The 20,058-nt window shown below is 38.7% G+C and overlaps 1 protein-coding gene across 1 annotated transcript; it reads left to right on the top strand.

Annotated features, from left to right (window-relative positions):
- Positions 1-4,143: 4,143 nt before the first annotated feature.
- On the top strand, positions 4,144-19,779 carry myoz2a (myozenin 2a). The gene is made up of 6 exons (XM_056240366.1): positions 4,144-4,298; positions 5,817-5,903; positions 7,988-8,154; positions 8,280-8,400; positions 18,257-18,440; positions 19,391-19,779. The coding sequence occupies exons 2-6, from the start codon at positions 5,822-5,824 to the stop codon at positions 19,635-19,637; spliced, it is 801 nt and encodes a 266-aa protein (XP_056096341.1). The 5' UTR covers positions 4,144-4,298; positions 5,817-5,821; the 3' UTR covers positions 19,638-19,779.
- The last annotated feature ends 279 nt before the right edge of the window (positions 19,780-20,058 follow it).

Below are 20,058 nucleotides of genomic sequence, written 5' to 3' on the forward strand. Positions count from 1 at the left end.
ATACATGCTAGAGAAATAACAAAACATAATAGGTCTTCAAAATACGTAATTTCTAGTATGAGACACATTTCAGAACTCTCCGTATTTAATTAGCCGCACTTTTTATATGAATAGTTCTGACTATGATTCTAGCTGTCATCACAACTGAAGCACCCTATTACTGAATTATTTGAATGCAGCAATTTAAAGGGATAGTTCACTTCAAAATTAAAATTCTGTCATCATTAGACGTCACGCCCACGGAATGTTGGCTAAACGTCTGATGCATATGGTACACTTAACTGGAAACACTTCAGGAATGTCGAAGTCGTCATCTGATTGGTTGAATTTTATCGGATTTCCGGGGGCGCGAGTGTCGCGTTTATTTTCGGTCCGCCGGGAAACAAAGTGCAGACGTGTGATTGCGGAAGAAAAACTGTTGTGTTTACATGAGTGACAATGAGCATTTATCAAGATCAGCTAAACGTAGGATTCTCAAAAGTATGCGAGGTTCACGGCATAGACTCTTGAAGTGTTCTTCACCTTCTTTGATTTTCTATGCTGACTGACTTGTTGCACGCTGGTCTGTTGTTGTGGGGAGATTTCCACGCCCCGAAACGTGACGCTGAACGAAACGATCTGTAATTGGTTGTTTTACATGTCGGTCAAACGGCCTTATGGGCGGGCCTTGGCCAAAGAAAGCTGCTATGAATTCCAGACCTTCAGCCGTCAGTCTGAAGGTCTGGCTACGCGAGACTATCATTTACTCACCCTCAAGTTTTTTCAAACCTGTTTGAATTTCTTTCTTCTGCTGAACACAAAGGAAGATATTTTGAAGAATGTCAGTAACCAAACAGTTGACTGGACCCATTAACTTCCATAGCAGGAAAAAAAAAATACTATGGAAGTCAATGGGTCCAGTCAACTGTTACTGACATTCTTCAAAATATCTTCCTTTGTGTTCAGCAGAAGAAAAAAAATCATACAGGTTTGAAACAACTTGACCGTGAGTACATGATGACAGAATTTTCATTTTGAAGTGAACTATCCCTTTAAATTACTGCATTCAAATAATTCAGTAATAGGGTGCTTCAGTTGTGATGACAGCTAGAATCATAGTCATAAAATTAGAGAAAGAAAGAAAATCATTTTGTTTGTGACTGTGCTACAAAGCTATTAGGCAGAAACTGTTGAATCAGTAACAGTCGTACTTGTTACATAAGCTTCACTAGAAAAGATTAAATCACTCTTCAGTGACCCGGTCTGACCCTTTACCACATGCCCTGTTGCCCCAGACTCGGATTCAACAAATTCACTACTATTTGCTTAAAAAAAAAAAAAAAAAAAAAAAAAACGAATTTAATGAACATTCCTTAAATGTATTTTGCAGTGAAAGTCTGTGGGTTCTCATATGTGACAATGCATGCTCTCAATCCACTTAAAAAATACATGATACTAATTTGCACTGAGTTGTTCATGCTTATATTTCTTCATTCAATGACTAAATGTTTCTATGAGAAGGATATCAGAAAGCTCAAATTTGACATGTTTTTGTCAAGATATGTTTTGTAGTTTGATAAGTTATCAAATATGTTTGGATATTTCTTGAATTGTCGAGTGCATCATCTGACACAGAGTGGAGCAAGCAGCTCGCTTATACTGTTTTGCCCAAGTATAGCTCAGTATTAAGTAGCTTGTTTGACACACTCTACTGCTCCACTTTATGTATGTGACTGACATAAAACCATGCTTGCGCTTCTATTAAAGTAACATGTGTAGAAATCTCTCTGCATATAGGTGTTTTTTGAAATCTTTGTGGAGTTTTTTGGAGGGAAAAAGTATGCTGAGAGTCGCTTTCAGCCCAATAGTCTGTAACAAGTTAGCCGTCTGGTTATATAATGGCTTGGGAGGCCTGGCTCAACTCCCGAGCTTGTACTTGTCATACAACCAAACTATGTGGCAGCTGACATTGAAGACTGAACCGTGTTCAAAAAAGTTCTGCAATTAATCTGCTATTTGGGATATAGGCCTACTGTACACGGGAGGAAACATGTCAATTACAGTCAGCGTCGGCCATACCAGTTGCAAATAATTATTTATATAATAATAAGCATATTCATTACTTGTAAAAGTACAAGGAATTACACTTAAAAAAATATTTCCTTATGTCTTCGATCCAAAGATTGATTCCTTTACATGACAGATACTGTGTCTGGGAGTGACATTTTTATTTGTTGTTTATGGGAAGGATGAAGGAAATTAGAGTGTTAGAATGCTGGACAAAAACATTTACAGTAACTTCACATACACCATTAAATGAGTCATGACTTTCTAAGCTTCCTGCAGATAATGGTTCGTATTTGCTTAACTAGATCACAGATTATAAATGACTGGTTATTACTCTGGTCAAAGCTATGGGCTTTGAGAGACTACCCTTGTGAAAAAAAAGTGCACGTAATTGTATTGAATGTGCACTTCAAATTTGAAAGTATATATTTTTTTAAATTACATCCAGATAACATAACACATAAAGAGAGTATACACTTTCTTTGTTTCTTAACACACTTAAAGCAGCACTAAGTAGGAATTCCGTTTTTGTCAAACAGCGACCCCTAGAGTCGCTGTGGAGTACTTGTACTGTCGTGAATAGCACTCACGCAGAGATGGCTCGCACCTCGCACTCACCCCTCCCCCTGTACACTGGTACCTGTTCAGTAGGATAGAAGCTGTAACGAGTGGAAATAAGGTATGGCCCCTTTAAGAGCTGCGCGCGCCCAACACCACATGTATACGGCGCTGGGTTATTTCTGTTTGATGCTCATTTTATCCGAATTTTATTAGATCTGTTTTTTGCCGTAAAGCAATTCGTTACCTCGCGAGACCTGATATCACACGATACTTCCTAACACTGAGGCCGGCGGCTCGCCGGCCCAAAGTTGCAAGGGTGGTTTTGCGGCTCACAGGCACCAGGGGGGTGCGAGACGACCACCATTCAACACGAAATCAGTAATATAAACATTACAATGACTCCAAAGCTGTTCGGTTAAGGTCAAAAAGTTACTTTCACCTTTAAGTACACTTTTAAAAGGTGCACTTTATAATAATGTTAACTTACAAGTTTTACTTTAAAGTGCATGTTGCATCATTATGTTTTAATAATCTTTCGTTGTGCTTTAAAGTACACTAATTTTGATGTGTTGATTAACATATATTTGATTATAATATAAACTGTAGTAGGCTATGCTACGCAATATTACATTTAAAGTTAATAAGTTTTAACTGTACTAAATTGAAAGCTTCATCGTTATGTGAAATAAAAATATTACATACAAGTTTCAATAGAAAATACAATAAAGTGCATTTTAGTTGACCATAAATGCTTATAAATTCGACAGTACACTTTAATCACATTATAAAGACATTAGAAGTAATTATGAAATTACATATAAAGATGTTAAATGCTAATTGTAGCCTATTTAATATAAATGTAAACTGTAATGCATTTTAATTTAATTACAATTATAATGCACTTAAGTGTCTGAAAACATTAGATTGAGTTCGAACTTAAAGTATATGACTTTTTAAAAGTATACTTAAGTTTAAGACTTTTTCACTATTTATTGTATAACATTATATATATATTTATATATAACAAATCTAATTTTACATACTAACAAAATATGGAGTATTAAATGGTTACACTTTATTTTAAGGTGATGTTACAGTACATTGTACTTACTCAAATAAGTACTGAGTAATATTAATTAACTGACTATAGAGTTACCGTTTTGGCTTAGGGTTAGTTAATTGTAATTATGCATAATTTACTGTTATTCCTAGTAAGTACATGTGGTAATGTATACGTCACCTTAAGATAAATTATATCTATTAAATTATATAAAATGTGTTGTTATGAACATGCTACGGTAAGGTGTTTTATATCTTTGCTCCAAATCATGGCCATTGACCATGTTAACCAAAACTCAGAACTGAAACTCAAGAATGTCCCGCTAATGAATGAACTGTACAAACACAGTGAAGTCATAACCTGAGCAGACACCTGCTGTGTCCATTACACTCTAAAGTGTTAACGTATGTCTGTCTGTGTGTGTGTGTGATCAGCTCTATTAATAACCGCATGCTAGTTAAAACAGACAGACTAACAGCTGGCCCTCCCTCTGACACCCCTCTCCCCTGTAGTCCGCTCCACCAGAGTCCTTCAGTCCTGGTCAGAGAGGGAACAAGCACAGGTTGCACTGATCCAGACTGACCCCACTTACCTCTGTTAAAGGATACTGACACAACCTGACACATCGCAGGTAAGGAGCCCCTGCCTCAGGTGCTTATGCAGCAGGGATGTGTGGGTTGTGTGTACAGTGTGTTAAAAAGTTCTGTCAACTTTTCTGACTGCCATCATCAACATAATGATGTACAATAATGTCTCAAAGCAGTACGGTAAGGTCGCAGTCGTCACTAGCCCCGATAGACTGCATATGGGGCTGAACTGCATTAGCCTGTACTGATTATTCTGCTCATTTATGATATGTGCATGCTGTTGGCTTCACATGTTGATGTAGTTTGTGTATTTAGCAAATAAAACATATTGAGAGAATGAACTAAAAGGCCTTAGACTAAATATTGAGGTCAAGGTACAGTATACTCTACTAAAGGGGGAGGGGGGGACATGGTCCCTATAGAAAAAGAAGTACACTTTAGACTTTTTTTACTTTTAAAAAGAGTGTTTATTGCGGAAATAATATATTTGACATTTTAATAATATATTCAGCTGAATGAAATGTTTTTTGGCATGAAAGTACATGTTATTTACAATTAAATGAAAATGCATTAGTTTAAATTTATATTAAATGCAATTAGTTGGGTTTTTGACCCACTTAAGTAGGATTTAAGTATATATGTTATTTCACTTGGAATTCTACTCTCTTTATAATATTGTTAAAGTGTACTGCTAAATGCACTTGTGGTAAATTTAAAATATACTTTAACATAATTTAACCCATTTTGATATGTATTTAAATAGGCCTATATGCAATTGCACATTTGAAATGTATGAATTGAAATTGAGTACATTTAAAATATATTAACTTTAAACGTAATAATAAATAACAAACTGCAGGTCAAATTATAATCAAGTACATTACATGTGCTTTAGGATGTTAGTCAACCAATCAAAATAAGTGTACTTTTAAAGATAGTTGACATAATGACTTAAAGAGAGTGCATTTTAAGTCATTATGTCAACTATCTTTAAGTCATTTTAAGTACACTTAAGTGGCCTTTTTTGTCATAATTATTATCTGCAAGTAATTTTTTTTTAATATACTTTTAAGATTTAAAGTACACTAGTGCACATACAATATACACATAATTTCAAAATATAGATTTTTTTAACACGAATTCAGCCCTGAGAAGCTTTCCATCAGACATTACAGTCTTTATAACATGGTTAGCGAATAGCATGTAACAGCACAGTAATGGATGTGGACACACCACCTTTTCCCTGGTAATCCCGCACGGTGTGACATCACACCCTTCGGCTGCCACGTTCTCTCCAGTTGGGTCTCTATATCAGGCATATCGATTCACAGTCCCCTGCAGAACCACACAGGGGGCAATGCCTTCGCTCGGACGTCATGTTTAGTTGCTCTGGGTTATTTAAAGGGATGTGCTAGTGTCAGCCTTTCAGCAGGTCTAATAAATGTCACCCACTGGACTATGAATGTGATTATGAGTTTGTTTGTTTGTTGTGGTTGAAAATGTATAAGATTGCAAGGGGCAAAATGTTGTAGATTCACATTCCCTAACTTTGTTTTCCACAGACAGCATGTCTCAGCATACTCTGATGTCAACACAGGAGAGGAAAATGCAGGCTGCTGCTATTTGTAGAGAGATCCATGCCACTGATGGTACTACCATTGATTTATTACTAACCTGTGTGTGTGTGTGTGTGTGTGTGTGTGTGTGTGTGTGTGTGTGTGTGTGTGTGTGTGTGTGTGTGTGTGTGTGTGTGTGTGTGTGTGTGTGTGTGGTATAGTATAGTGTACACACACACACACACACACACACACACACACACATATATATATAGATACTAAAATGTATTTAGAAAATCTATTGTGCTTATCAAAGCTGCACTTATTTTAATGAATTTTAAATGTTACTTATTCCTGTGATGCAACGCTGATTTTTTCAGCATCATTACTCCAGTCTTCAGTGTCACATGATCCTTCAGAAATCATTCTAATATGCTGATTTGCTGCTCAAAAAACATTTCTATCAATGTAGAAAACAGATGTGCTAATTAATATATCTTTGTGGAAACTGATACTTTTTTTCATGATTCTTTGGTAAATAAAGTTCAAAAGAACATTATTTAAAATACAAATATTTTATAACATATTAAAAGTGTTTACTTGCCCTTTTAATTGTTGCATACTTTCTGAATAAAATAATTTATTTTCTTTATTTTTAAAAAGGCTTTCAAGTTAATATAAACCTAGTAAGATAAACATACTGTAAACCCAAACAAGCTATGGTACATTTAGACATTTAGGCCCACTGCTCCAGGTGTGTGTCTGTGTGTGTGCCTATACTTAACTATATTTTCGGGACAAATTTGTAGAAGTAACCAAAACCTGACAAAATCTCCAAAAACCTCCCTAAAAATAAAGTCATTAAAGGTTTTTAAAAATGATAGAATATACAGTTTGTACAGTTTAAAACCAATTATGTCTAAACAATTTTCCATTTACATAGCTAAGTAAACGTGTGTGTGTGTGTGTGTGTGTGTGTGTGTGCGCCTGTTCACTACTCACTGCTTCTAATGTGTTTGCACTAACTTGGATGGGTTAAGTGCTGAGGACATATTCTGAGTATGGGTTACCATACTCGGCCTTCACATCATGTCACTATATTACATTAAAATACTGTTAAGATTTAAGTAATCACATTTGTTTAGTGATTAGATTAACCACACCCTGGACAGCTAAAAATACTGATCCGTTGAGATGTATAACTACCGAGAGCAACTAATCCTTTTGTAGTTGTCTGTTTGAAACTCTATTTCGGGGAGCGGACAACTGATCATCCAGTGGCTGACGGCAAGATGATGCTTGACAGCTGTAAGAACATACCAGTAGGATAAATTTTCATCCTTTGATATGCCTGTAAGAGCTTCCCAAGTGACCTGCATTACAGCCTTCAATAACTCAAATTGGGCCTCTGCTAAAGGCAACTGACAACTAAATTGAATTGTTGATCAGTTGTCAGGAACACTGCTGTGATAAACACCACAGTTTACAGGGGTGTCAAACTCAGTTCCTGGAGTTTAGTTCCAACCCTGCTTCAATACGCATACCTGTAGTTTCAAACATGCCTGAAGGACTTGATTAGCTGGATGAGGTGCATTTGATTAAGTTTGAAGCCAAACTCTGCAGGGCTGTGGCCCTCTAGGAAGTGAGGGTATGTTTTCACAGCAACAATGTACTAAAAACGGCCAAAACGCATAAAAGGTTTTTTTGTTTTTATTTAAAAATTGTGTCGTGTAAACGGGCCCCCCTTTTGACAGCCCTGGCGGTGCGTAAATTGAGTTACCCCTCCCACTTCTGCTTACTGAGATTTTTTATGTGCGAATTGGCCATTATTATTACAGGCATCCTGTGGTAAAATTACATTACTCCATCTACCATTGTAAAACTAACAGCCATAAGCCCTATTCCCGTCCGAATAGGGCTTATGGCTGCCCAACTGATTACTTCATTTAAAATACATGTGATGGTCAAGTAGGGTAACTCATAGTCTGAAATTGTCCTCTGCATTTAACCCATCCAAGTTAGTTCACACACATTAGGAGTAGAGAGTAGAGAACAGACACACTGCAAGCAGTGGGCAGCCATTTTGTTGTTGCGCCCGGGGAGCGATTGGGGGTTTGGTGCCTTGCTGTGTTGACGTATATATTGTAAACTTACTTAGTTTTTACTCTTTTCCACAGAAGCAGAGATGGATCTAGGAAGGAAAGTTAGCGCACCAAAGGAAATCATGTTGGAGGAACTTTCCTTAGCATCAAACAGGGGCTCCCGTCTCTTTAAGATGCGTCAGAAGCGCTCAGAGAAATACACCTTTGAAAGTATTCAGAATGAAGCCAACACACAGCACAGCGTAAGTGTCATTTGTTACATAGAACACAGAGTCCGTGGTCCAAAAGCACAGAAGGTCTGTGTGTGGACCTATTCAAATAACCACAAATTCTCATTGTAGTGACCATTCCGTTTTTCTTTTCTCAGATTGATGCCATTTCTCTGGGCCCAAGTGCTGAAATGACAAACATTATGACAACAAATCATGAAAATTGTCTTGAAGTTGACCAGGCACACAATACACTCAACCCTGAGACTATTGCCCCAGGTTAGTCCACAGCAATTTCTTTTTTTAAGGGGTCCAAGGACCAAAGGTGCAGGAACCCCTACTGATGCTTTTTTTGCCAATTGTGAATTTTCTGCCCTAAAACAGACATCTTCAACCCTGCTCCTGGAGACACTGTCCAGCAAAGTTTATATCCAACCTGCTTTAGCACACCTAATTTCACACCAATGTGATTTTCAAGTGATCCTGAAGAGCTTGATTAGCTGGTTCAGGTGTGTTTGACTCTCCAGGACAGTGGGTCATGAGCAGGGTTAAAGAACTCTGCCCTAAAGGGGCATCTGGGCATCACATCTGGGATGTCTGGGCATCAGACATCACAAGTTGTAGAGACCTCAAACTTTGTTGGGATGGTTCCAAATCCCCCCTCACTACTCAGGCACCCCCACACACATGCGTTGGTCATCCCAAAACCCTGATGAAAGTTATCAAAATTCTTTTGATGAAGATATAAGCCAATTAAAGGCACAGTACGTAATTTTTCGCCACTAGAGGTTGTTTATTCAAAACAAAGGCGTAGCTTGATGACGCCTCGATTTCGCAGAATCATGGGAGTTTTTGTCTTCACCTCTACAGCCGGTGGAGAATATGACGGGCCTCGGACAGAAATCATTTTCATGGATGACCGGTAATGTATTGAAGATTTATTAACGTTACGAAAGCCTTTAGAGCGGAAAGTTGTTATAATGCTACTCTGTGCGTTTGCTCTGCGGCTACTATATGAGACACTTGTTGCACACTGCAGTGAGCTAGATTGATATTAGGTAAAACATGGTACTCACGGTAAATCAAGAAAACTAAATTTAAACAAAAAGACTAACTGTGTTGAGCTGTATAATAATGATTCGTTTTCTGTCAATGAATGTATCCAAACAGTGGCTGACCTGTCTAATAAAACACATAATATATTAAAGCGTCTTTGGTGTTTCCATGGTTTCTACAGAATAAAACCTGAAATCGGGGGTAACGCGGGTATGATGTCATTGATAGGCGACGCACGGACACAGTCTGTGTCCTGGTTAAAACTGCTTATTTCTCTGGATTTAAACATTCTTAGAAACATTTGGGATCATGTAAGTACAGGACTCAACAAAATGTATAATATAACAATATTCTAGTGCTTTTTGGATATTTTGATCCAAAAATCTTACATAGTGTGCCTTTAAATGGTCTAGTTTGGCCATTTTGACTATTGGCGCTTTTCCATTACCAGTACCAGCTCGACTCGACTCGCCTTGGCTCGCCTCGACTCGGCTCGCTTTTCGCTCCGTTTTCCATTGCAGAAAGTACCGCCACAAATAGTACCCGGTCGTCATAGCGACGCATTTCGTTCCCCCATCAAGCTCTCGCTGGATCCTCTCTTCGGCAACCAAACAAAGGAATGTCTGCACCTCCTCGTTTGACCACGACGTATTCTTCCGAGTTGCCATAATAATAGTAGTAAGTTTAGTAACTATCTCTGGCCAAACTATTTAAAAATGGCGGGGTTCTTCTGGATACTCCATCTGGCGCGTGCAATGATGACGCAGATTCTCTGTGACCAATCAGCAGTCGGCATTGTTTTCACGTCACATTTTAGTATCGGCTTAGCTCGCCTCAGCTCGCTTAGAACCTCGCCGGAGGTGGTACGAAAAAAAGTACCCGAAAGCAGGTACAGGTACAACTTTTACACAGTGGAAAACCAAACAAAGGCGAGTCGAGTCGAGCCGAGCCGAGGCGAGCTGGTACTGTGTAGTGGAAAAGCGCCATATGACACTGCTCAATGCAATGAACAAAACTTGATACTACAGAGCCCTTAAAGCAGAGGTGTCCAAGCTCGGCCCTCGAGGGCCACTGTCCTGCAGAGTTTAGCTCCAACCTCCCTCAACACACACCTGGAAGTTTCTAGTTTGCTTAGTAAGACCTTGATTAGCTGGTTCATGTGTGTTTAACTGGGGTTTGAGCTGAACTCTGCAGGACACTGGCCCTCCAGGAGCAGGATTGGACACCCCAGCTGTAAAGGGACATGGTGATGGGAAAAAATATGAGATGTTTTATGTTTCAACGCTTTTGCAATCTCAAAAAGGTTTTGCGAGCGAATGCATAGTTTCTCGGGGGAATGCAAAAGCACTGACATATTTTTTCCTGCGATCTCATATTTTTCCCATCACCATGCCCCTTTTAGGCTCCGTATGAAACTCATAGGCTGAGTCCGAAATCCCCCCATATACCCTCAAATAGGGCGTTACTTGAGGGGACAGCCATTTGTAGTGGTGTCCGAAACCATAGTGGACGTTATTGAGTGCACTCATTCAATCCAACATTGCACTGAAATAACGATTGTACATCCGATGTACGCTCAACGACTGTCCCGAATTCACTCACTCGTTTTCATCTACTCCTTCAAGTGAACCGTATTAGTGACATCAATAGTGAATGAGTGGTGGTTTAGGGGGCGATTTCAGTTTCAGCCATAGACAACAGGATATTCTGAAGATGCACACCAAATAATGTCAAAATCTGCCAATAGAGGGTGCTACAAATAAAAACCTGTCATAATTACATAATAATCATCACTAGGAACAGAACAGAGAAACGGAAACCAAAAGAGCCCACACGTGACAATGAATGTAAACTTTGATTATTAATGTACTGTTTCTGTGATGTATTTAATATACAGTATATAGCATTAACTGTTACATGCTGCACACTACATCATTTACATCTTGAGCATGTAATTCCCGTGTGAACAGTGGCCGTAGTGTCCTAACAGGAAGCTTGTTAAGTGTTTCCTGTGTCCTTTAAGTGGTGGCACAGAGACGCAGCTGTCCATGATAACATCTTAAACAGATCCTATCCTTAAAACTCCCTGATCTAGCCTTGGGGCTTTGCCATCCTTCCTAGATTGGTGGATGAGCACACATTTACCGCACGTCCAGCTATTTTAGTGTCTTTGAGGCTTCATTAAGATGGGGAGGGGATGATACGAAGACCGGCAGATGAATTTTTGATTATAAATAAACAAGATTAATATGATATAGTGTCACTGTGAGAGAGAGAGCAGACACTGGTTTCACGCTATGCATTTAAAAGTGATATCCGGAAGGGGGAAATATATATTTATATTTTATACAGAACAATATTTATCTGACAAAATTATTTGGCAAAAAAGGCAAACTATGGCTATAGGTTTTTTTACTATGCGAAATTAAATTCGTAGAATGACAAAAAGCTCACATGAAAAAAACACATTGACTACAACATAACGAGTTATTAATATTGCATTGGTTCTCTCTTGTTTGTGCATGTGTTCATAATCTCTTTGCATGACCAAAAATTATGTCCGCACAATTTGGAATGTTTCATTGCGATATCAAAAATCAAACAATTGTCTCCAAGCACACTATGCAATATGCTTACAAAATAAAAAAAAATAAAAAATAATAATAAAAAAGTATAAAATTTGAATAAATGTTCATTTTTCTAGGCTGGACATCATTAGACTAAAACTGAACTTTGATTTGACATGGCATATTTTGGGCGGTTAGTTACCTGTAAATGCATTACAAAGAAAGGAATTAAGTCTCAAATATTTTTCACTAACACCATCTTTCGACATTTTTGAGTGGATTACTTTTTCCTGTGCCACTAGTCAGCAAGCATAAATTGCCTCCTAATGAGAAATGTTTCATAGCTCATCAGCATCTTGATGTGTCAGAGCACTGCAGAAAACAGTGTCTAAAAACGAATCCCCCCTGCTGTATTATCATTTCTCTGAGGCCCGTTGAACTGCCCAGACCCTCAGCATTGCATTTTTTTAACCTTGAAGCCAAAAAACTCAGAAAGGAGATTGTCCACAGTATGAGGGTGATATGTGACAGAACACCCACATTACATAACTGCTGTTTTGGGCTTGCTGGCCCTGCCAGTGAACAGCGATTTGAGGTATACTCTTTTTGAAGGGTCCCCCTCCGTCCCCCCACAGCATGTTTTAGAACCTTGTGAAGCCTTTTACTGTAGATTAAATGATGACCAGACAGTAATATATCACTGTAGAAGCTAACAATACTGGAGCAGTAGCTAACAGTGTGCTAGCTGGTCATACAGAATAACAATAACCTAAAGGTAATGTAGTATAATAAGCTAAAGAGCTAAACCCTCACAAAATGTAGCAATATTACCTTTTTAACTTCCCTTGTGAAAAAGAAGTGGACTTGAATGTGCACTTGTAGTGTACTTCAAATCTGAATGTGCACTTGTAGTGTACTTCAAATCTTAAAACCTTTAAAAAAAACTGTACTTGCAGATCAAACAAATAAATAGATCAAATAAAAGGAGTCATAGGTGTACCCAGAAGAAATTTTTATTTCTCAGTGGTTGCTTTTCCTAAGCTCAGGAGACTTGTGATTCTCATATATCTCTCTTTTTAGTATCAACAGTGTCTCAGATGTTTCTTCTAAAATTCCTTAGGGGAAATAAAAGTAGACACAACTGAGAAAGTTCTGAGAGAAGGGGTCCAAAATGAGAATGAGCTGTGAGAAACCCGCCTGTTCTCACGTACCGGTAAATGTGCCTCAATAGCACCCATTGTGCATCATCGTGCAATTTATACGCGAAAATGAGTTTTTACGCATATGATACGCAGTTTTCGCGTGCATTTGATACGCAGTTCATTTGCGTGTAATACACACGCACCCCACACCACTAATTCTACCCAAACGTAGGCTATAATACACACGCACCCCACCACACCACTACTAAACCTACCCTAACCAACCCATGCGTATCCTATGCACGTAAAAACTCATTTTCGCGTATAAATTACACGATAAACAGAAACACACTGCGTGCTATAGAGACGCATTTAGTGTGATCGGGTTGGAAAAACATGTGTGAACTCTTTATTGTCTTGCTTTAATCTCTTTCAAGACTCTATTATATTAATGTTTTATTGCTCATAGTGTTATTCTGTTATGTTCTTGTTCTCTATGTTTAGTTACCAGTTATCGTTACCTGTTCTGTTTTACGTTGATACTCTCCCGGTGCATTTAACTCTCATCCTTCCCTCGCGTTTTGTGACAAATTCTTTCCTCGCGGGTCAAAATGACCCGTAGTCCTAAAATTATACTTTTTTTTGGTCCATAAAGCTTATTTAATTTATTTTGGACAATATTCTTTTCTACTTTTTAATGCAATTTTTTGGAGATTTTTTATGTTATTTACCTTTAAAGCAGCACTAAGTAGGAATTCCGTTTTTGTCAAACAGCGACCCCTAGAGTCGCTGTGGGGTACTTGTTTGTCGTGAATAGCACTCACGCAGAGATGGCTCGCACTCACGGCCGGATCCCCTCCCCCTGTACACCGGCACCTGTTCAGTAGGATGGACGCTGTAACGAGTGGAAATAAGGTATGGCCCCTTTAAGAGCGGCGCGCGCCCTGTTTAACTGTCGGCAGTCTGTATCGTATGTGCGCCTCGAACACCACATGTATACGGCGCCGGGTTATTTCTATTTGATGCTCATTTTATCAGAATTTTATCAGATCTGTTTTTTGCCGTAAAGCAATTCATTACCTCGCGAGACCTGATATCACATGATACTTCCTGACACTGAGGCCGGCCCAAAGTTGCAAGGGTGGTTTTGCGGCTCACAGGCGCCAGGGGGGTGCGAGACGACCACCATTCAACACGAAATCAGTAATATAAACATTACAATGACTCCAAAGCTGTTCGGTTAAGGTCAAAAAGTTACTTAGTTCACCTTTAAATTACTAGATTTTATCAATAAATAATGATTTAAGCACATTCTTTCAACTTAGATTCAAAACAACGAAATTGCATGCATAACTCTTTTAATTCAGCTCAAAATATCTTACATTGGGTGTCTGTGTCGACCTCTTGTGGAAGAAACATATATAACATGAGATTTCATGACTCTTGCCACTAGATGGCCTTATAGCTCTATTTGGATCAAATGAGCTGTTCCGCTGGGTCCTAAAGTCAGTTCTTTCAGAATGAATTTTGAGCATTTTTAGGTTTTTCTATGTGTACTGAAGCATTCCTCGCATTCCAATCATTTCTAAGGGGGTCAAATTGACCCGCGAGAGAAGGATTTATTACTTTTTTTTATTTCAACCACAAAAGTTTTTTGTGTATTCGTGGTTCAAGTCCGACAAAAGTCCTAGGGTCTTGGACCACTCCGATGAACACCCAATTTAAAAAAAAAAAAATAATAATTTAAAAATGAGTTTCGGGTCAAAATGACCCGAGGGAAGGATGAGGGCCCTCAGTTCTATCAGTTCATTTTTGGTCACATCAATGTTTAGTATAGTAGCTTTGTTTTTTCTCCAGTATGTTCTTCTGAGTTATTAAAGATTGTTCCCTTAAATCTCCAGTGCCATGAGTGTTAAAAAACGACACCCCGCACGTGATACAGTGGGTTTGCTCTTTCTGTTCTTTTATTTCTTATTATATTACATTTTGTCACTCTAGAGCAGGGGTCTCAAACTCAAATTAACTGGGGGCCGCTAGAGGTAGAGTCTGGGTCAGGCTGGGCCGCATCAAGTATTCCACAAAAAAATAGTATTCAAGTATTCCAAAAAAGGAGCACAACTGATCCAATCTTCTCAATATTTATTAACGTTTCTTCTGAACAGTTCCTCTGAATTTGAACATTCCTTTCTGTACATGATTGGTTCTTCATGAGCTGTCCTTCTGACAGTTGAAGTTCATTTTACAAACTTTCTTTGTCTATAACACATATTTGTGATATTTATATTTGCTTATGTCCTTTTTATTTTCTTTATACAACACATTAATGATATTGAATGTTTTTTTTGGAAGGCACATTTCCTTTTATTATACTTAGAAAAACAATTATTGCTTTTGAAATACAAATATTTGCAGTCATGTCTGCCCGTCTTATTGAATTCTTTGTATAGTGTCTCAAATTACTGACTGCACAAATCAAAGCAAACCTTCTTATGAACCTGTTGGACACATATTACAAGCTCAAAGTGATTATTCTCACATTGTTTTAGAGCAGGGTCTCTCTCCAACACGTCGCTCGCGAGCTGCCAGTAGCTCGTGGTCTGATTGGTGGTAGCTCGCCAAGGGGCCGTTCACATATCGCGCTCACATATTTTGCGCGCTCAAGTTCGTAATTTCAAATGTAGGCGCGCGGCAAGCGCGCTCATAATTGAAGCGACGCGCTCATTTTTTCCAGGCGCAGTATGTTTGTACTTCGCGGTTGTCTATGACAACTATTGACAACAAACCCTCCGTAAGCTGTCACGAGACTATCTATGGTAGCTCATAAGGGATACATTTTTTTTTTTTTTTTTTTTGCGGCACACGCAACGACGGGCCGCACTAACATTAAACTTTAATGTCAAGTAGGGGGCCACAAAATATCACCCCGCGGGCCGCGAGTTTGAGACCCCTGCTCTAGAGCAACAAGGCTCACAGTGTGAACGAAGCCTAAGCTCAGTAAACTGATGGGGTGATTCACTTTCACTTATTCTTACCAGTAACAATTCAATTAGAGAGCTCTACATTTGTCTGTTCTCTCTTTTAAATGCTCATTTTTCATTTTCTGACACGTGCTTTGTCCACTTTTGTTTTCACTTGAACTTCTTGTTTTTTTTTTCAGATGTCTTTCAGATGTCAGTCTTTTAATCCCTAACTGTGTTTTTGGTAACACTTTGCTTAAAGCCTTTATGTATAATGCATTGTACAGGTATTCATAATGTATGTTATTATGCATAATATCTTTTCATAAATAATTGTAACCAAAGTTAAAGTGCATTATATTTACTGATTCCTTGTTGCATCTGATTTTTTTTTGTTTGTCATGCGTTTTAATGCATTATATTTTCTAAAGGTGTGTTCAATGAATAGATAAGTATTATAATAGCTAGGGTTACAATAATTCATGAGATAATAGGTGCATTATAAGGCATAATTAATGCATTAGAAATGTCAAAAAATGCATTAAAAAAACTCCTTTTATTATGCATTATTGTATACACTCACCTAAAGGATTATTAGGAACACCATACTAATACTGTGTTTGACCCCCTTTCACCTTCAGAACTGCCTTAATTCTACGTGGCATTGATTCAACAAGGTGCTGAAAGCATTCTTTAGAAATGTTGGCCCATATTGATAGGATAGCATCTTGCAGTTGATGGAGATTTGTGGGATGCACATCCAGGGCACGAAGCTCCCGTTCCACCACATCCCAAAGATGCTCTATTGGGTTGAGATCTGGTGACTGTGGGGGCCATTTTAGTACAGTGAACTCATTGTCATGTTCAAGAAACCAATTTGCAATGATTCGAGCTTTGTGACATGGTGCATTATCCTGCTGGAAGTAGCCATCAGAGGATGGGTACATGGTGGCCATAAAGGGATGGACTAGCCTCGTGAGACCATCCTGATCTCGCGAGCTTTCAAGGTTTCACTCGCAGATCAGTCTGGATACTTTCCGTTAAAGAAAATTTGGGAGCAGTTCACCAAACGAACGTCCAATCAGCGTTGGCTTTGAGGCGGGTTGAGGTGTGACGCAACGAGAAGCGCGTCAGTTCAGTCTAAAGAACATGTCGGCTTCAGCGGATGAAACTAGCATCAGCGTGGCTATCGAGCAAGTTTTATCGGAATTACAGAGTATTTCTTCACTGAAAGAAGAGCAAAACACTGCTCTGGAGGCTTTTCTCAGAGGAAAAGATACGCTCTGTTAGTACGTCATATGCTTCGTTGATCTGATTGGTTGATTTGGCCCGTCTATCACCAACATAGGCCAATCAGCTAACCAGTATTTTCGCCCCTTACCAAAACTACTTCAACGGAAGGTTTCCAGATGGATATGCGGAGCAAATCCATCTGGCGGAGTCAGGTTAGGGATGGACATGGTCAGAAACAATGCTCAGGTAGGCCGTGGCATTTAAACGATGCCCAATTGCCACTAAGGGGCCTAAAGTGTGCCAAGAAAACATCCCCCACACCATTACACCACCACCACCAGCCTGCACAGTGGTAACAAGGCATGATGGATCCATGTTCTCATTCTGTTTACGCCAAATTCTGACTCTACCATCTGAATGTCTCACCAGAAATCGAAACTCATCAGACCAGGCAACATTTTTCCAGTCTTCAACTGTCCAATTTTGGTGAGCTCTTGCAAATTGTAGCCTCTTTTCCCTATTTGTAGTGGAGATGAGTGGTACCCGGTGGGGTCTTCTGCTGTTGTAGCCCATCCGCCTCAAGGTTGTGCGTGTTGTGGCTTAACAAATGCTTTGCTGCATACCTCGGTTGTAACGAATGGTTATTTCAGTCAAACTTGCTCTTCTATCAGCTTGAATCAGTCGGCCCATTCTCCTCTGACCTCTAGCATCAACAAGGCATTTTCGCCCACAGGACTGCCGCATACTGGATGTTTTTCCCCTTTTCACACCATTCTTTGTAAACCCTAGAAATGGTTGTGCATGAAAATCCCAGTAACTGAGCAGATTGTGAAATACTCAGACCGGCCCGTCTGGCACCAACAACCATGCCACGCTCAAAATTGCTTAAATCACCTTTCTTTCCCATTCTGACATTCAGTTTGGAGTTCAGGAGATTGTCTTGACCAGGACCACACCCCTAAATGCATTAAAGCAACTGCCATTTGATTGGTTGATTAGATAATTGCATTAATGAGAAATTGAACAGGTGTTCCTAATAATCCTTTAGGTGAGTGTATAAGGGCTTTAAGTAAAGTGTTTCCATGTTTTTCTTTATCAGCATTTTTTGTCATTCAGCATGTCTTGTAAATGTTTATGCCTTATGGTCAAATAAATCTTTTTTCCCCCATGCTTTCAACAGGCTATGGTGGTCCCTTGAAGGATGTTCCAGCAGAGAAGTTCAACTGTACAGCAATGCCCAAATCCTACCAGTCCCCCTGGGAGCAGGCCCTCGTCAGTGACCCCTCTCTGGCCGAAACGCTGGTCGCCCGCATGCCTGAACCTGACACCAGACATGAGATACCTCAATACAAGAGCTTTAACAGGTCTGTGCTCTACTCAAAACTTGTAAGAAATCTAAATAACCATACAAAATCTAGTTTATAAGTCATCTTTATTGCAAAAAAAGGGTACAAATCACAAGTGACTAACCAAAATATACATAACAATATACAAGATTATAACACGTAAACAGAATGTTTTGCCAGGATGGGCCATTACAAATAGAAAGAGGACCATATGTTGACAGTTTTAACTGCCGTTTTGTTGTTGGAGCCAGAAATCAGATTGATATAATGAACAACTTCATGGAGAAAAAGTACCAAATTAGTTTTTTTGGCACTGAATTTACATTTATGAATGTGAAATTTTGCCAAAAGAATTAATACATTTATAATGAAGTACACTTTGACTTCTATAAAAGCCAAATACAACATTCTTCCACAATAAGGCAAAGTCTTTATAAATATGGTCAATGATGAATCTGCTGAGGTTTTGCATTTTTTGTCATTTTCGCGGGTGGAAAACGTTTCCGTTTTTAGTACATCGTTGTCGTGCGAAACGTATCCTTAGTTACCATAACATTACTACAGATCATGCTCAGCTTATTGCTCTGGTCCATTCTAGTGTAATGCCCAATTTTCACAATCAAATCAATTCCCAGCGGATAAAATAATAATGGGCCATTTTTTTCATGAATATTCTCTCGCATATGTAAATATGTCAAATTACAAAAAAAAAAATGGTTTACAAATGCTGTGCTATGTTGACTTTTAATTATGTTGGAAACCTGCCTGAACATGTTTAATGAGCAGAAAGATGCCATCCAGCAGTATCTGAATTAGAGCCAGTCAGCAAGATAATCTGATGAAGTGGGTAAAATGATCTAAAATGTTGCAGGGTTACAGTATATACTACACTTTTTGCTGTGATTGTTTCTATTGAGTTGTCTTACAAAACCATAAAGCTCTCATTACTGTCACTTCTCTAATTGAAGGGTGGCTATTCCATTTGGTGGCTTCGGCAAGGCACCCAAAGCCCCTGTTAAAGCTCTTGATGTGGAACCCGGCCACGCCATTCCAAGTCCCATGGCCAGAGCACCTGCCGGGGTCAAACGGCCCACCTTTAACAGAACCGCCTCAGGCTGGGTTGGTGACAGTGCTCCTCTGATACTTCCCAGCATCTCCCTTGAGCCCATATCATCCATGTCTTCCACATTTATCCCAGAGTCAGACGACCTCTGAGCATTATCCTTGTTTTTGTGAACTTCATTATCACTGGAATACACACTACCGGTAAAAAGTTTGGAAAAAGTATTAATCTATTATTAATGTTTTTGAAAGAAGTCTTTTATGCCCACCAAGCCAATATTTTTTTTTTTTTTTTTTAAATACAACAAAACAGTAATATTTTATATATTGTAAAATTTAATTTATTCCTGTCATGCAAATCTGAATTTTCAGCATCATTACTCCAGTCTTCAGTGTCACATGATCCTTCAGAAATCAATCTAATATGCTGATTTTCTGCTCAAGAAACATTTGCTTATTATTATTAATGGCGAAAACAGTTGTGCTTCTTTCTTTTTTTTCTTTGTGGAAAGCATGATATAACTACCATTCCAAAGTTTGTGGTAAGTAAGACTATAAAAAGATGAAGAAGTTA

This window comes from Rhinichthys klamathensis, unplaced genomic scaffold, assembly GCF_029890125.1.
Source record: "Rhinichthys klamathensis goyatoka isolate OS25496 unplaced genomic scaffold, OSU_Roscu_1.1 h1tg000593l_1, whole genome shotgun sequence".
Lineage (NCBI taxonomy): Eukaryota > Metazoa > Chordata > Actinopteri > Cypriniformes > Leuciscidae > Rhinichthys > Rhinichthys klamathensis.

Coding starts and splice junctions, on each gene's coding strand:
- myoz2a (XM_056240366.1), top strand. CDS start 5,822: ATGTCTCAGCATACTCTGATGTCAACACAGGAGAGGAAAATGCAGGCT. Junction 8,401..18,256: donor CCCTGAGACTATTGCCCCAG/GTTAGTCCACAG, acceptor TGCTTTCAACAG/GCTATGGTGGTCCCTTGAAG. Junction 18,441..19,390: donor CAATACAAGAGCTTTAACAG/GTCTGTGCTCTA, acceptor CTCTAATTGAAG/GGTGGCTATTCCATTTGGTG.